The sequence below is a fragment of the Acomys minous genome (assembly GCF_964271855.1).
Source record: "Acomys minous genome assembly, chromosome: 10".
NCBI classification, from domain to species: domain Eukaryota; kingdom Metazoa; phylum Chordata; class Mammalia; order Rodentia; family Muridae; genus Acomys; species Acomys minous.
This window is the reverse complement of record NC_140491.1, coordinates 25278561-25290844: the sequence shown is the minus strand read 5'-3', so window position 1 is coordinate 25290844 and position 12284 is coordinate 25278561. Positions and strand designations below refer to the sequence as shown.

The following is a 12284-nucleotide window of genomic DNA, read 5'->3' as shown; positions in this document are numbered from 1 at the left end:
ATTATTGTGGCTGTCAATCTCAGTCATGAAGAAAAACTTTTAAAGCAGTTTTTTCAGAGACTCAGAATTTGTCAAGGTGTTGAGATTAAGTGACAGCTGCTGCTGTAGCAGGTGGTGTAACGAATGCTGAGCAATGAATGGAGGCAAATGATGAGGAGTCTTTATCAGCCCTGTCGGTACAGGAGTCCAAGGAGAGGATGCTGTATACTATTTCTCCTAAATTCAAAATTCTCTCCTAGATGGAAAAGCTCAGAAAACTCAGTACTTATAAAACTAGACTCAGGAAGTTCACCACACTTACAAGACTCAGCTCAGGATTCACAAAGCCCTTTCCCAACATCACACAGGCAGTAAATAACTGTGGAGAATGAAAATAACTTTAGAACTGTCTTACAAGGAGCTGTGGGTGCAGCTTTTGTGATTCATGCTGACCTTTTCAGTGATACAGCTACCTTTAAAATTCATATTTAATATCAAGAGACTCTAGAGAGCCAATCTTAACTAACACAAGTTGGAAGACAAATTTCTATTTCTAAACTTATTACAAAGCTACCATCATTGAAATAACAGTCATTTCTACTTATGTTAAAACACTATAAGTTTAGTAAAAGCAACTGGATAAGCAAACGCATCCAAACAGGAAAAGTTATAATCAAAATGATCTGTTTATAAAGGATAATACATGTGCAGAGTTAGGGGTATAGCTCAGCTTAAGAGCACTTGTCTGACATGTCCAAGGTCCTGATTAGCTTAGCAACATTGGGAAAAAGGGGACCAAAAAAAAAAAAAAAAATCACATGCAAAACATAAAAGCTAACAAATTCAACAAACAGGAATAAACAAACAAACACACACAAAAAATCAATTCCATTTCTAAGCATTTGCCCATCTTGGGGCATACACATGCACTTCTCCACCCAGGTGAGTGTTGTTGGTTTCTGGGAAGAAAGAGATAAAGCGTGTAACAAGGTCTGTATCGCAATATCTCCACTTCAGCCAGGGGTGTGGGAAAAGGAGATTTTCTCTGTAAAAAGTGTTACTGCTCTTTTAGCTGGCTGCTAGTACTAAGTCGGAAGGCAGCAAGAGTCCAACCTGCACTGGGCCAGTCAGACAGCTGCTTTGGGAACAGCGGGCAGCTTGCTCCCACAGATGGGCACACGGCAGGTGGAGCAATGCACAAGACGGTGGCCGCTAGCCACGCTAACTTGCTGGCGAACAGCAGAAGCTTGCACGGCTGGGTGAGCACGAGCAGTAACTGCAGAGGTTCTGCTGCGAATGCTTGGCTAGCAGTCGAGCCCAGGGATGCAGTGATGAATGAATTCTGTGGAGAGAAGGGAGGCTGGCCCCTTTTTTCCCAGTGCTACAGCTAATAAGCAGCTAGCCTCAGACGCTCTTCAGTGAAATAGATGGTGTTTGCCCATTCATTTCATGTGAAACAGGGACTTGGGCAGTAGGGAGGGCTTTGAGGATGAATGCATCTCATTGACTGGGATGAGGATGCTGGCAATGCTCTATTTGCATGGGAAAAGATAGCAGGTGACAAGCTCATGGGACTGACCACCTGTAGCCACCTGGGGGTTGTGTCACACGCTCATGAGGCAGGCACTGAAACAGGAGAAAGCTTTGTCCCACACCTTCCATTCTCAGGATGAGATTTTAAATCTCAAGTTTGAGATTTCCAGAGTTTGAACACACTCCACCTCAGCAGTTCTGGGCCAATTCCTCTGGAGGCACAGTCCATGAGCCCCACACACCCACAACCCCAGAACTTGGGAAGCTGGAACAGAGTTTGAGAGAAGCCTACATGGTAAACCCCTGTCTCAAAACCAAATTATTTTCTATATACTGGCAATGACCAATAGAAAAAGGAAATTAAGAAAGCAATTCCATTTACAGTAGCATCATAAAACACGGAATTTAGTATCTGACTATTTCACTGCACTACAAAAAGGGGGATCAGAGCAATCAGTATCCTATGCTGAAGATTGTGATTAGGGGCTGCATGTCACACAGCTGAGCTAGAGATCTTGCCTGGCATGCACAAAGCTCTAGGCTGTGTCTCCAGCAGTGCAGAACTGGGTATGCTGTGCCTGCATGTATGTATGCAACAACTTTATACCCGGTACCTGCGGAGGGCAGGAGAGAGCGCTGGGTCGCCTAGAACTGGAGTTTACAGAAGATTTCAAGCTCCCCGGGTGCTTGTAGGATTGCAGCAAATATGAGAGTCCTGGGTAGACAGTGAGACCTTGGCTCAAAAAAGCGGCAAATGCTGCCTTTAACCTCACCCCTTAGGAGACAGAGCTGGGTGAATCTCTGAGTTCAAAGCTAGACTGGTCTATATGGCAAGTTCCAGGCCAGCCAAGGTTACTTATAGAAAATTTAAGTAACAGCAGCAGCAGCAAGGAGTGCTACAGATCAACAGCAACTTGGGTTATAGGCATTTCACAGCTATAAAGATCATGGCAAACTACAACGAAGTCCTCAATACAAAATTTACTTCTGTAACATGTCCTTGAGACTATAACCTAGACATCTTCCCATCAAAATATGTTCTAAAAATGTAATGTGGCCAATTATTAAGGGATTGAACTTCTAGATATACATTCTTCTGTTTCACAATCTATTTTAACGACTAAAATGAAACTTCATGTTGGTATCAGAACAACTGTTACTCCAATACTCTTAACAAACCTTGGCTAACTTTCTTTTGTTTTTTTGTTTTGTTTTTTCTTTTGCTATTTTGTCGTCTTTATTTGTTTGTTTGTTTTTGTTCTTTTTTTTTTTTCAGGACATGGTTTCTCTGTGTAGCTTTGGCTGTCCTAAACTAACTTTGTAGACAAGGCTGGCCTCAAACTCACAGCAATCTGCCTGGCTCTTTGGCAAACTTTCTTGTTTAAATAAATCAGGTGAGCTGGGCGGTGATGACACACGCCTTTAATCCCAGCACTCGGGAGGCAGAGGTAGGTGGGTCTCTGTGAGTTTGAGGCCAGCTTGGTCTACAAAGTGAGTCCAGGGCAGCCAAAGCTACACAGAGAAACCCTGTCTTGAAAAACCAAAAGAAAAAAAAAGTGTGTCCAGTTCCTAACAGCTACAGCTGATCACTTACCTGAGACCATGGTCTGTGATCTGATAACATCCAGACAGGCTGAGGAACAAGAGTACTCGTCCAGTCTCTTGGTCAGACTTTTCGTTCCCAAAATAAATTAAGTCTTTTCCCCTGGGCAATGTAGTCCTTAATGCTTTTCTACACGTTGCAGAAGTTGCTGGGAATGCAGACATAGTTCTTATAGCTGTCCCTGTGCAACAGAATGAATGGCCACAATATGCAAAGGCTGGAGAAGCACAATGCTGCTGCCAACAGACACTAGTCCTTAACCCCACAATGTCCTTACTGTAACAACCAGACGATGAACAGCCAAAGTTGGAGGCTGTTTCCATCACACAGAGACTTTCAACGTTTCTGTGCCTCCATTCTACAGCATCTTCAATATCAGCCAAATCTTCAGCATCTAGCATCCACACGTAAGGAGACGTGAAGCTTTCAGAAGACACTGGTTTAGTCCAAGTATGTTCATTGTCTATTTCTTCACCAACGCCTTTGTCAGTTAAACTGTGCAAACAGGCAGACTGCTTGGTGGACTGCGTGGTATTGTCTTTATCTGTCCATGGAGTAGAAGCCTTGCCTGCACTTTTCAAAAAGCTGCTCTGATGAGATGTCAGAACTCCAAGAGCTCTAGAAATCTTCTCTAGAGCCATGTCTGTGATTTTTTCACAGCCTGACAGATCAAGATGCCGAAGACTCTGGCAGCAACCCAGCCAAGACCAACTATAAGAGGAAACAAGACTATTTAAATTCCTCAAAAGCATTAAACTATATATACACAGATGAGCATTAGAATTATTTTAAATACAAAATCATGACTTAAACATTTCTAGAATTTAATCATCATGAGATATTTTAAATGCTAAGGATTAAAAAAAACAATACTAAGACAAGTAATTAAAAAACAATTACTGTTTGGGAGAAAGAAATGGATAAGAGAGGCTTAAGTTTTCTGTTCAAAGTAAGCTGTTATAGGAGAGTCAGCACATAGGTGACAGAGAGTAACCACTGCGTAAGGAAGATACAGAAGAAACAAACTCTAGAAATGGGTAGAAGAACCTCCTCTGCCTCTGAAATAGGATATATCAGAATTCAGAAGAAAAGGGAACTAAAATAAAAAAACCTAGTAGTCTCCAAGGAAGAATCATTTGCGTGGCTTGAACAAACTGGTACGGAACGACAAAACCACAAATTAAAAGAGAGCCTTGCCAAAAGGCACTTAAAAGCTGGAATAAAAACCTTGAAAACAGGTAATACTGACCTAACCAATTGCACAAAGCAAGGTTCATAAGCCTGGATAAGACATACAGATGGCAGTGCTGATGTTCCAGATTAGCTGCCATATGGGAACAGAAGAGAAAAACTTGAGAGGGTTCTAAGAAGTTTCGGCCATACATGGCAGAAATTTAGCAGGAATATAGAGTAGTATGCGTAAATAGCATTATGTAAACAAGAAAATTGAGAATATTTTTGGTGATTCATAGTCAGAATTTATTTTATTTATATATTTAAAAATAAATAACCTGTCAAATGCAGAATCGGAAATGTCAGTCTGGGTAAGATCCAGATGTTCCAGGTTAGGACAAAGCTCTAAAATCTGTCTCACCTAAGAAGGAAAAGAAAGTCGCTGTGAAGACTCGTGAGAACTTTAGTTAGATCAGCAACAGACAATGTTAAATATAACCCAGTGGTTTTTCCTAAGTCTATATGCATACTGGAAAAAAAAACACTCCAAGAACACATTAAAATAGTTACACTCTGTGCTCAAATTTATGTGGAGGCCAGAAGTTAAGCCAGGGTGTCTTCCTCCATCTAATTTTCTGAGACACAATCTCTCACTGAACACTAAGCCCGGAAGTTCTGCTGGTGCAGTTGTAAAACAAGTCCCAGGAATCCCTTGTCTCTGCATCCTTTTCCCCTGGCCTCTGCACTGTGGTTACAGACACATGCCAGTTACACATATCTGTACATGCTCGGGTTCTGAACTCAGGTCCTCATGCTTGCAAGAGACGCACTTTACCAAATGAGTCATTTACCTCTCCGGTCCCTCGGCTCAAATTTCTAGTAATCTCCTTAAATATTCTTAGAAATTAGAACCAGAAAAATTGAGCTTTTTAAGGAATACTCAAGGAGATTGTATGTAGGAACTCATACTTTTAAAAAAATTGGTTCAAAGGATAACAGGTCACCAAGAAGAGACTCGATACCCTATGAGCATATACAGGGGGAGGAAGTCCCCCTCAGTCACAGTCATAGGGGAGGGGAGTAGGGGGAAAGCGGGAGGGAGGGAGGAATGGGAGGATACAAGGGATGGGCTAACAATTGAGATGTAATATGAATACATTAATAAAATATTTTTTTTAATTGGCTCACCTCATTTGTCCATCTTGCCATGCCTTACACACTATAATCAACCACAGAGAACTAAGACCATTTTACATCTGTAAATCCAAGCACATGTCTACCCTAGCCTAGCTCCAGTGCTCTCGTCTGTAACATAGGCAAGCACATGTCTACCCGCCTAGCTCCAGTGCTCTCGTCTGTAACATAGGCAAAATCCCTATGCTACAAAAAATAGTCTAAGAAATCAAATTATAAAAGCAAGCAGTGTACACCCATCCATGGGAAGACACTCTATTTTTTCCTCTTAAATAAACATTAATAAACAAACCAAGATTGTCTCACTGCTATTTTTCTTAATACTCAAGGTAATACTCATTTGTACATACCATTTTGCTGGAGACTGCAGAGCTGTATGCTAACACTAAAGTTTTTACAGAGGTACCAACATATGGCAGAACATTATGAATTAAGCCATGGAGTAAACGTTTTTCCATTTGGGCAATGCTGATAGCAATCGATTCCTCTGCAGACTCTTCTGTAAAATGAATTCAAACATCTAAGAACTAGATACACCAATTATAAGTAGGCCATTCAAAAGGATGCATCAAAATGCTAAATACGAAATATTCCATATTGCCCTCAACCTCCACTTTGCAAGCAATTTACTTTCAGGCAACAAGAAAAAGTTCTGAATAGTGAAAAACTACAAAAATTATTCGAGAGAAGGAATAAATTATCTACAGTTTTTTTTAATAGCACTGTTGTTCTACCTGTGAAACAACTCCATTAGCCTGATCATCATAATCTTCAAGCAAAGGAGACACCTTAGCGCACAGGGAGTTAAATATGAACATGGCCTTTTGCACCTGACTTTGTAATTTTTATAGAGCACAGGTGTTTATAACTAGCTGTGCTTCTCTTAACAATAAACAAAAAACTACAGGTTTAGCTTGCCAGCAGACTGTTTTCACAGGATGAGTGATGGCCTGAGTTCAAGGCCCAATATTAAGGAAAACAAAACTCCCTACTATTCCAATTTTTTTAAAAAGAACACACTATAAGTAGGCCTAAATTGTGTATCACTTCTTAGGATCCTATCTTTTCTATTCCTACCTAAACTCTTAACCTGAATGAATCAAAACATAAAATAGCTTAATATATCAAAGATTTATTTAAAATAAAATTAAATATAGTAGCTAAAAGAAAAGAGTAATTACTATTTTACTAATTTCAAGTATTTTATAAATACCTTAAATTATTCCTTTACTTGGACAATATGTGAATCACTAAAAGTCACCTTAGCAAACCTTATTTACTCCATTATACTTTTATTCTTAATTTATTTTCCCACTTGGCCTTATCATAAAATCTGTAGTTACACTGTAGTTCTATAGCTAAAATAATCTGTATTTTTAAACAAACTTCCAAACTCCTGAAACTATATCAAAATATACCCTCTTCAACTCATAAAAGTCTAAAATCCTATAGCTACTGAAGTAATAATCTGTAGTTCTTATTTTCTACACACACAGATCTTCCACCAGACCAGCTTATTTTAGCTATATAAACAGAAATCTCTATAAATGGTCCACTGTTCCACTGAAAATTTAGAAATTTTCTAACGTAGTAAATATCTAAGGCAGAATCTGTCTTCCTCCTCTACACTTCCAAACATTATCTGTGCATCTGTATTAAAGCAATGTTCATTATGTACCTTCATCAAATAAATTATGTATTCTAAGTTCTCTATCCTTCTATTTATTTAACAGTAGAAATACATTTTTATCTACTCTCAAGCTCTCCCTCAAGCCTCCCTAGTAGAAGCTGTGCAGTATTGGAGACTAAACTTAAGGCTTACCACATGCTATTACAAGTGCACTACCCTAAGCTACAACCTGCTCAAAGTCTCTCATACACATTACCTCTGAACTCTGTAACAACCTTGAGGCAAGTGACATAACTTTACAGACAAAATCATCCCGTCTCCAATCTCTCAACCACTGATGAGTCAATAAATGCTGATGAATTGACTGATTAACCAAAATACCCTTAAATCACATATTGGAAGCTATAAAGCACTACAATGAAGAGTTTATTTCCACAGAAAAACAGCCATCATTTTCTGATTTTGCTTCTTTGATATAAAAACACAAAGAAATCATACTCTTTTAAAAAATATTTCTAACAAAAAATTGTAAATTTACTTATTATTCCTTCAAAATTTTCAGAGAAGTAGGCTTTTAAAGTCTTAGAAAACATGAAATACATAAAATTTGAGGCCTAATATCATTAACTAGAATGTCAATTATTTAAACACCATGTAATAATTTTTATTCCAAGCATGAAATACCAGATTCATCTATATCGGCATCTTCATCCCATTCTTGAAAAGCACGACTTTCATCTTTCCTGCTTCTCACCCATTCCTCATCAGGCTCAGTATCAAGTTCAGTGGCAGGACCACTGTACCAGTCACCTATACAATGAATAAATGAGAGGCATAGGGTCAAATTAAGTATGAGGGCATTACACTGGAACTTCAGGCAATGGCTATTTTTAGAAATACTAGTGATTAAAAAAAAAAACAAAACCTGTGTATATATAAGCAAAGGATTCCATTTAAAACACACAAAAAGAACTATGACTATGTCAGTTCAATTAATAGTATTTAATTACTAACCAAGAGTAAGCATTTCCCTCTAAAACTAAAAAAAAAAAAACGCTTACATAGTGCATTCGGGAGGCACAGGCAGGTGGATCAATATGAGATCAAGGCCAGCCTGGTCTACAAAGCAAGTCCAGGACAGCCAAGGCTACAGAGAAACCCTGTCTTCACACACACACACACACACACACACACACACACGCTTACATAGTGTGCCGTATACCCGCCATGTATATGTTCTCTATGGAAAAGTTTTCAATGTTACCCTTTATAAAAAATAAGCTTAATGATCATACTCTAGTTTCTAAGAAGGTAACTGTAAGTATCTATAGGTACAATTTAAACAAAACAAAACAAAACAGAAATGACCTAATCTTTTCTTCCTACTGTGACTTCATTTTGGATCCAGTAAAAGCCCCATTTGGTTACAGCTAAGTGCTCTGTAGTAACTGGTCAACAATGTACCAGAAGTCAAAGGACACACTGAGGTAAAGTGAAACCATAAATGTAAGTTCCTACAATTACAATACATGTATTATATGTTCATGAAAATAAAACAACAATCAATGTATTAAATTCTTATAACTGTATCTCCCTTAGGGTTTCCCAACTAGACACCACTGATATCTAAGCCCGGGTCGTCTATGACATAAGTTGACCTATGGATTTCAAGGTACTCAGCAGCAACCTGGGCCTCTTCCCACTAGTTCAGTGGTTCTCAACCTTCTTAATGAGTCCCCATGTTCTGGTGACCCCAACCATAAAATTACTTTTGTTGCTACTTCATGTCTGTAACTTTGTTACTGTTATGAATCTAATGTAAGTATCTTATATGCAGGAGATCTGGTATGTGACCCCAGAGGGGTTGTGCACCCACAGATTGAGAGCCATTGCACTAGATGATGGCACAATAACTAGATTCAAGATAAGCAAAGAGATCACCAGACATTGCAAATGTCCCTGTCAGAAGGAAAAACAAATACAACAAACAAAAGAATTAACCAAAGCTTTCATTTAAACCTGTTAAAAACAGAAAATAGTTAAGTAGCATATTTACGTTTGATAAAATCATACCATCATTTGGGTTTGTCTTAATTCTTAATTAGAAACAGCTGAACAAGAAAGAGCTGGTTCATTCATGTGCCTTATCTGACTTTTTACTCAAATTTTTACCATACTACAAGTAATATGAAAAATTAATCCATTACAAAACTAATAACTTTGATCATTTCTAAAACACTAAATATTTAAGAATAGCTTATTTTAAAGCTGCCTAAGCAGGTGCCTCTAATTTCAGCACTAAGGAGTCAGATGCAAGAGGAGATGAAGAGGTAAGCTTAGGCAATAGAATAAAAACACTTTTCAAAATAGTGATGGCAGAGGAAGAGGCAGGTGCAGCTCTGACTTACAGGACAGCCAGGGATATATAGTAAGAATCTGTCTTTAAAAAAAAAAAAAGAAAGAAAGAAAGAAAGAAGGAGAGAAAGAAAAGAAAAAAAAAGGAGCTACACATTTTACCAAATAAATTGTTTTTTAAAAAAAGCTCATAATTTCAATCAGTCAAAATGTTCTTAGGAAATGTATATTCCCATTACAACATGCCCTGTAAGGGGAAAGTATCGTAACTAACACGAATTTTGAAGCAGATACTTAAAAGGTACTTTTAAATTCAGTGACAAAATGTGGTGCACAATAGCTATAAATAGTCCATGATTGTATTACATACTCATGAGAAGTTTCCCTAAATCATCATATGTGAAAGTAACTTAGCACAACAAAATTAATGTGACTTGAAGAGCAGTACATTAGCCATCACTATAAAAGGCTATGTTAAAGACAAAACCAGAGTCGCTTACTTTAAGCCATGACCAAAGAAGAACTGTATCTCATCTTATATGTATCTGAATCTGTTAAAAATACTCATATAATCTAATTATTTAACAGTTCTAAAAATCAGTTACATTTATTTTAAACTTTTACTATGAGAAATTTTGACACTCATATATACAAAGATATAGTACAGTGAAACTCTTGTACTCATTTTTTATCTTCAACAATTATCAACATTTTACCATCGATAAAATGATTATCCCTCTGACATTTTCCCCTAATTATTCTAAAGGCAATAGTAGTAGCCATTCATAATTTACTCACAAAAACTTCACCACTGCTAGCTCCTCGAAAATCTGCTCTTTGGTTAAGCCATCAAAGTTTCCCTTCCCTGGCATTAAGTATTAATGGCTGTGAGTATATGCCTAGAAAGGCAGATTGAAATATATTCTGAACAAATTCAAGATCCCATTTACCTACCTCTTGCCCAATGAACAGGGTAAAGATGTTTCCACAAAGATCCTGTTTTTGCCAGCTGAGACCATTTAGTACTGACTTGACTGCACCGACACAATTCTTGAGGATTAAGGTAACTGAAAATGGACAGCATTACCTCAGGAGGAAGATGGGTTATACCTGTGGAGTGCTCTGACACTTCCGCTTCTGAAATAAAAGAAAAAAATCTTTAACAGTTAGGCTACATGAACAAATGCAGTTAGAAATTACAATTACAAGTAAAAGCCAGTGCCTGAAGTTAATTCCTTCCTGCTTGCAACACGTGAAAAGGAAATAACACGTTTTAGAGGCAACATGGGGCTGTTGAACTTGTTAAGAACCCGTAGGGTTAAACTATCATGGCCCAGATCATACTTCATCAGTGGGAGCTACAATAATGAACACAGAACTGACTTCCTCTTACAAAGGCGTCATAGAAAAACAATACTCACTTTGTAGCACAAGCAGCATCATTCGAAAAAGGAACCAAACAGGTTACACCGCTTTAAATCAGCAAGCATACACTCGGCCAGATTATAAGACCTACAAGGCACTGCTAATGACACACATGCGCACATTTTCTATTCACGTACGAAGGTGCCTGCCTGTTAGTTCCTTCCTTGTGTTCCCTCTTTGATTTTGACATTTCATATAAATGGTCTATTAAATCTGATTTCTTTAATGTAAAAATGCTTTAACCTATTTAAACTATGTGCCAACTTAGTAAACATAAATTTCCCTGGTGCACTGGTGAGAAATCTTTTGTTATTAAGTATTGTAGAAAAATACAACTTCCTATGATCTCGTAATTTGTTAGCACTTTTCTGGAAGAAAAGCAAACATGGAATATGGGGTGTTATGATAAAGTGAGTTATCTCCAAAGAACTATTAATAATTTGAGTATCAGCCGGGCAAGGTGGCGCACACCTTTAATCCCAATACTTGGGTGGCAGAGGCAGGCGGGTCACTGTGAGTTCGAGGCCAGCCTGGTCTACAAAGCTAGTCTAGAACAGCCAAAGCTACAGAGAAACTCTGTCTTGAAAAACCAAAGCAAAAAACAAACAAACAAACAAACCAAAAAGAATTTGAGTATCTTGTATATCTGGTTTATCTTCATAAGGAAGCTTAAATATAGATATGCTATGATCAAACTACTTTAAACTACCTCTTTTAAAACGCCAAATATTTTAAACATAATGCAGCTACAATTTGCTTTGAAGGAGAGGGAAAATTAAATGTGTGTGATGCTTTTAAACTCCATCTTATAGTTACAATTAAACAAGATGTAACAGGTTTTGGTGTGGTATCCAGGCACAAGGTGTATTTCAAGAATAAAGCTCATAAAATTTATGGGCTTAATCATAGCTTCAACCCATAAAATTATTTTTGTTTAAACATGAATCTGACTACTTTAATATTGGAGAAACATTAATTTTAAAAAAGTGTATGGTATTTTACAGGACTAATATTGCCATTACCAATCTAGAAGCAGAAGAATTTCTGCTAGAGAAAGGATGCCAACTGCTTCTTGTGTTCCTCTGTTTGTCTTCTGTCTGTGTAGCCCCAGCTGGCCTGGAATTTGCTATGTAGATGAGGCTGACCTCAAACTCAAAGATCTGCCTGTTTCTGTGCCTTGAGAGTGCTGTGAATAAAGGTGTGCAAAACCATGCCTGGAACTAAATTTTTTTTAATGTTTTAAAAAGCAAAGCTATTGAAATAAATAAAAATAAGGAAACAAGCCGGGCGAGGTGGCACACACCTTTAATCTCAGCACTTGGGAGGCAGAGGCAGGTGGATCGCTGTGAGTTCGAGGCTAGCCAGGCCACAAAGTGAGTTCCAGGACAGCCA

The 12284-nt window shown here is 38.0% G+C and overlaps 1 protein-coding gene and 1 long non-coding RNA gene across 3 annotated transcripts in view; one reads left to right on the top strand and one right to left on the bottom strand.

The window, feature by feature from the left end:
- FBXL5 (F-box and leucine rich repeat protein 5) overlaps positions 1-12284 on the bottom strand; it is a 40254-nt gene that overhangs the window by 12631 nt on the left and 15339 nt on the right. For both annotated transcript variants that reach the window (XM_084798667.1, XM_084798668.1), the window contains exons 5-9: positions 10422-10604; positions 7797-7922; positions 5833-5981; positions 4627-4709; positions 3107-3826 (exon numbers count right to left, since the gene is read on the bottom strand). In XM_084798667.1, coding sequence (XP_084654793.1) covers positions 3107-3826; positions 4627-4709; positions 5833-5981; positions 7797-7922; positions 10422-10604 — 1261 coding nt within the window. The remainder of the gene's footprint in view (positions 1-3106; positions 3827-4626; positions 4710-5832; positions 5982-7796; positions 7923-10421; positions 10605-12284) is intronic.
- On the top strand, positions 7938-9616 carry LOC311607112. The gene is made up of 2 exons (XR_014782533.1): positions 7938-8885; positions 9037-9616. It is a non-coding gene; the product is annotated as an uncharacterized lncRNA (long non-coding RNA).